General features: G+C 44.1%; 2 protein-coding genes across 2 annotated transcripts; both read left to right on the forward strand.

Moving 5' to 3' along the window:
• Positions 1 to 675: 675 nt before the first annotated feature.
• STEHIDRAFT_35060 (uncharacterized protein) lies at positions 676 to 906 on the forward strand (the record flags this gene model as incomplete). The annotated part of the gene is made up of 1 exon (XM_007305663.1): positions 676 to 906. A coding segment is annotated over one exon (231 nt), but the record flags the coding sequence as incomplete, so codon positions are not given.
• Positions 907 to 3,463: 2,557 nt separating this feature from the next.
• Positions 3,464 to 3,682, forward strand: STEHIDRAFT_32303 (uncharacterized protein; the record flags this gene model as incomplete). The annotated part of the gene is made up of 1 exon (XM_007305659.1): positions 3,464 to 3,682. A coding segment is annotated over one exon (219 nt), but the record flags the coding sequence as incomplete, so codon positions are not given.
• Positions 3,683 to 4,806: the final 1,124 nt, after the last annotated feature.

The raw sequence follows: 4,806 nt of genomic DNA on the forward strand, positions 1-4,806 counted from the left end.
GTACACAGGATGAGCGGCACCATCATTGATGGCAACACGACGTGTCAATTCCATCACACAGTGGTGTACGCTCGGGGAAGTGGGAGAGAGTGAGGAGGAGAGCGAGGAGAGAGAGTCGCTGGACAAACATCTGGCCTCCGGCAAGCTCTGGCCTAGAAATGACGAATATGGCAGGTACTCTCCCATGAGTACCTGTGAGCCCCGGCATCAGACCTGTATCCGTGCGCACACCCGTGGGAACGAGTATCTGTATCCACGGATACAGGTACCCGATGGTGTGCCTTACGAGTATCCATTGCAGGTACTCACGGGTCCTGGTACTCGTGGCATGCCCTGCGTTGGAAGTGTAAAAACTTCCCAGATGGGTCACGTACCAAAACCGAACAACAAGAACAGAATATCCACGTTGTACACAACCACTGGGTATACACAGACCATCCAGACATCAGAGCAAAAGATCCCGACTACAAACACCTTAACGTTAAATCCGAGGAAGACACATCACCTCCACCACTAGGAGAGGAAACAAGTGGAACACCAGCACCACCACCAGGAGAAGGAACAGGTGGAACACCAGCACCACCACTGCCACCACCACCAAGTGATTCATCAGACTCCGGAGACAGCTCTGACTCAGACACAAACAGTGACTCTGACAACAGAGATGACATGGCAAAAGACACCAAGATCAGTGCATCTGATGACTTTAAAGGTGAAGCCTCTAAAGTTCAGGAATTCATAATCAGCTGTGAATTATACTTTGCGGCCAACCCAGAGAGATACGCAGATGATGACAAGAAGATTATCTTTGCCCTGTCATATATGAAGGGAGACACGGCAGGAGCATGGAAAACGGTCTTCTTGGACAAGGTCAATGGATCTGAAGAAGATAGTGATGATGAAGACGAAAAGAAAGGCCTGGGCATATCTCACGTAACACACAAGAAGCCAGAGTATGGAACCTGGAAGGATTTCAAGGCACAAGTTCAAAGGGAATTCGAGCATGCCGCCCAGGAAATTCAGAGCCGATTTGATCTAGATAATTTCTGCCAGGGAAACATGAATGCCACCAACTACATCACCAAATTCAAGATCCTTATTTCCAAAAGCAAGATCAAAGGAAATAATGCAAAGGTCACATTCTTTCAGACAGGCCTTAATCGCGCACTCCGCACCAAGATCTACAGCACATTTCCATTACCGGAGACATTTGAAGAATGGTGCGAGAGAGCCGCTGCCATGGATGCCCAATGGAGAGCATCCAATACCTCTACCCCGGGCAATCACAGCTGATCCTCTAACTGGAGGAACCGCTCGAACACGACCTAAGTCCGAGCAGTCAACCTCAGTTTCCAGGAACGTCAGAAGTACAGTGGCACACAAAAAGAATGCAGGTGGCACTGTGGCCCCGACCATGATCCGATGTTTTTTCAGTCATGCTATGTGATCTTTCTTGGTGTTTTGCATCATGGAATAGGCCTATATGTGGTGTCTATGAAGGTTTTCCTCAGACTTTAATAGTTTGGTTTTTTTCAAAATGAAGTCACACACAGGAAGGTCAGGGAGAACTACGTACATTGAAGTTGTCCGAAGGAGTCTGAAGTCTGACAGAGTTTGACAAAGTTAGCTGAAGTCCGACAAGCTCCGACGAGCTCTTCCAAGATTTTCTGGGGTTTTCCGGCTGCAAAAATGGGCGCGGACCGGCGACGCGCTCGAACGCGCTCGTCGGAGTTCATACAACCTTGTCCTCCAGCGTCAGTGTGAACCTCAATCGCGCAAGTTGTCTTGGGTTGGACTAGGCCAGAGCAAATTATCACTCACCAGATTAACCAATAAAATTGGAATTGAGCTCTAATGAACTCTCATAAGCTCAGACCAAGGATAGTGAGCTCTTCTGAGCTCTTCCAAGGTCGTCCGGGATCAGATGGCATACGAGTGCGGTAAGTTGTCCCAGATATGATGGATTTTGATTCGGTTTGCTGGAGTTTTCTCTGCCCTGAGTTTGTACGCTGAGATTGCACGAAGTCAGCCGAGGTTGGCTGAGGTCTGACGTGGTTTGACATGGTTTTCCACGGTCAAATGGAGACCTCACCAGACCTAGTCAAACTCCTTCCTCATTCGTATTTCCAACAAAGTAGCTACCTTCTGTCCAAAAAAACCCATCATAGGTGTCTTCAGAATGTGTAAGATCTGCGTGAATAGCTATAAATATAGTTGTAGAATGTCTGATTTGAATATAATCATTGATTTTCCGATATTTTAGTTTGCACTTGGAAGACCTTATCAAATCAGATGAACCAAAGTATTTAAATGATATTCAGAAGGTATATTGCAAGATTGGGTATGCAACTGGACAGTATGATGCTCATGTGTGATTCTGGCTAGGAGGGACATTTTCAAAATAAAATACAGGTATCATCATGGTGTTCCAGAATATGCAGGCTATACCATAATCTACTATATATAACACATGAAGAAGGTACAATGTAGGATTGAATCATTTATAGGGTAATTGGAGTGGTTATCACTGCTACTGTGTCTTCTGCAGGCTTTTGGTGATCCCTGCATTTTGTTGCAAAATTGTCCCTCCTAGCCAGAATCACACATGATTTTCATACTGTCCAGTTGCATACCCAATCTTGCAATATACCTTCTGAATATCATTTAAATACTTTGGTTCATCTGATTTGATAAGGTCTTCCAAGTGCAAACTAAAATATCGGAAAATCAATGATTATATTCAAATCAGACATTCTACAACTATATTTATATCTATTCATGCAGATCTTGCACATTCTGAAGACACCACATACAGGCCCATTCCATGATGTAAAACACCAAGAAAGATCACATAGCATGACTGAAAAAACATCGGATCATGGTCGGGGCCACAGTGCCACCTGCATTCTTTTTGTGTGCCACTGTACATTCAGGAAGGAAGGTGTTTTAGGTGCGACCAGATTGGACATCGTGCTGCCGATCCCAAATTCCACCCAAGGAACAACCAAGGTGCTCTAGGCAAAAACACCAATCCCTTCCGTCAGCCAATTTGCCAGACCAATGTCACTAGCCAATTGGCATCAACCTCGACTCCGCAACAGAATGAAGCCTTACCCCAAGGCAAGAATGCAATACAAGAACTTGTTCGCAAAATCCAGAATATGACAAACGAAGACCAGGATACTGTCCTAGAAATGTTTAGGGAAATAGAAGAGGATGGGAGAGACACAGACTCGAACAATGGAAAGGATTTTTGAAAGGCCTGAAGCTTGTGACACAACTTCAGACACGGACATGGTTTCCTCTTGATGTACTCATACGGACAATAGCTATTCCACAATCTATGCATTTTCCAGTTTACATTAGAGGGAATCATCAAGACGTCTACACCCGCGCCCTAATCGACTCTAGAGCCAGCGGGCTATTTATCCATTGGAATCTTATTTAAAAACACTGAATCCCCACCAAGGCCTATGCAAAACCTAAAATTGTTCGAAATGTGGACAACTCTGCCAATATCCTAGGAAAAATCACGAACTACGTCAAAACTACTCTCAAAGTCAGTGATCATGAAGAAGAAGCTAAATTCTCTGTCACCAACATAGGAGAAGACGACTTAATCCTAGGACTTCCTTGGCTACCGAAACATAATCTAGCTCTTAACTGGAGAGACGGACATATGCTGTTCCAAGACTGCCCTCTTTCTTGTAAACTTACAATGCACAAAAAGAGGAAACAGAAGAAGAAGACCTTTAAAGCAATCAAAAAACATTGTGCCTTCAGAATCATAGGAGGCATAAGGACGACGTTCAGGAAAATAGTAGCAAAAACTATGTTTTCCAAACAAATCCAGAAATGATTGGATCAACATCATTATAGGATACACATCAAGGAGGCCGGACAGGCCTTTATAAAAACTATGGAACTAGGAGAAGATGACGAAGTATGGTGGACACCAGGATTTGAAGAAGACAAAAAAGAAGAATTTGTACGACGTGCTTCAAAATCAACTAAGCTCGCTGAAGAAGCTTCAAAGACCAAGGAAGCTCACACCTATGAGGAAATTGTACCAGAACAATATCAGCAATTCCAAAAGGTCTTCAGTGATGAAGAGTCGAAATGATTCCCCACTTCCAAACCCTGGGACCATCATATAGATTTTAAACCTGACACTGTACCACAAAGTACGTGCAAGGTTTATCGTCTCACCGCAAATAGCCCTCGACAAATTCCTAAACGAACATTTGGAAAGAGGAACAATCCGTAAATCTCCACTCGCATTGCCTTTTTTCTTTGTCAAGAAAAAAGACAGAGAACTACGACCAGTTCAGGATTATAGGAAGGTCAATAAAATGACCATCAAAAATTGATACCCTCTACCCCTCACCACGGAACTATTCGACAGAATGGCTGCTGCCTTCATTTTCACAAAGATGGACGTCCGATATGGCACACCAATATTTTAACTTGGGGGGAGAGGCCATTGCTGCACGCAGCATGGCAGGCACGATGCCTGGTTTTTTTTTAAAATTTAACTTTGACTTTGAGTTGACTGTTTTGATCACCCTGATCAATGAGTGTACTTTGTGCCACAAGATCTTGTATATGCAGGCTACATTTTTATCACTTCAAACAATGAAAGGACTACTCAAATTTCAGTAACAGTGTAGTGAGTACTTTGGGAGGTGTAAGCCTGTTTCACTATATATGCTTTATCCACCCACCCTACCAATTTCCTAGCACCCTACCTCCTACCCTACTTCCTACCTCTTACCCTACCCCCAGGACCACCCCTGTACGCCCTAA

This window comes from Stereum hirsutum, assembly GCF_000264905.1.
Source record: "Stereum hirsutum FP-91666 SS1 unplaced genomic scaffold STEHIscaffold_10, whole genome shotgun sequence".
Classification (NCBI taxonomy): Eukaryota; Fungi; Basidiomycota; class Agaricomycetes; order Russulales; family Stereaceae; genus Stereum; species Stereum hirsutum.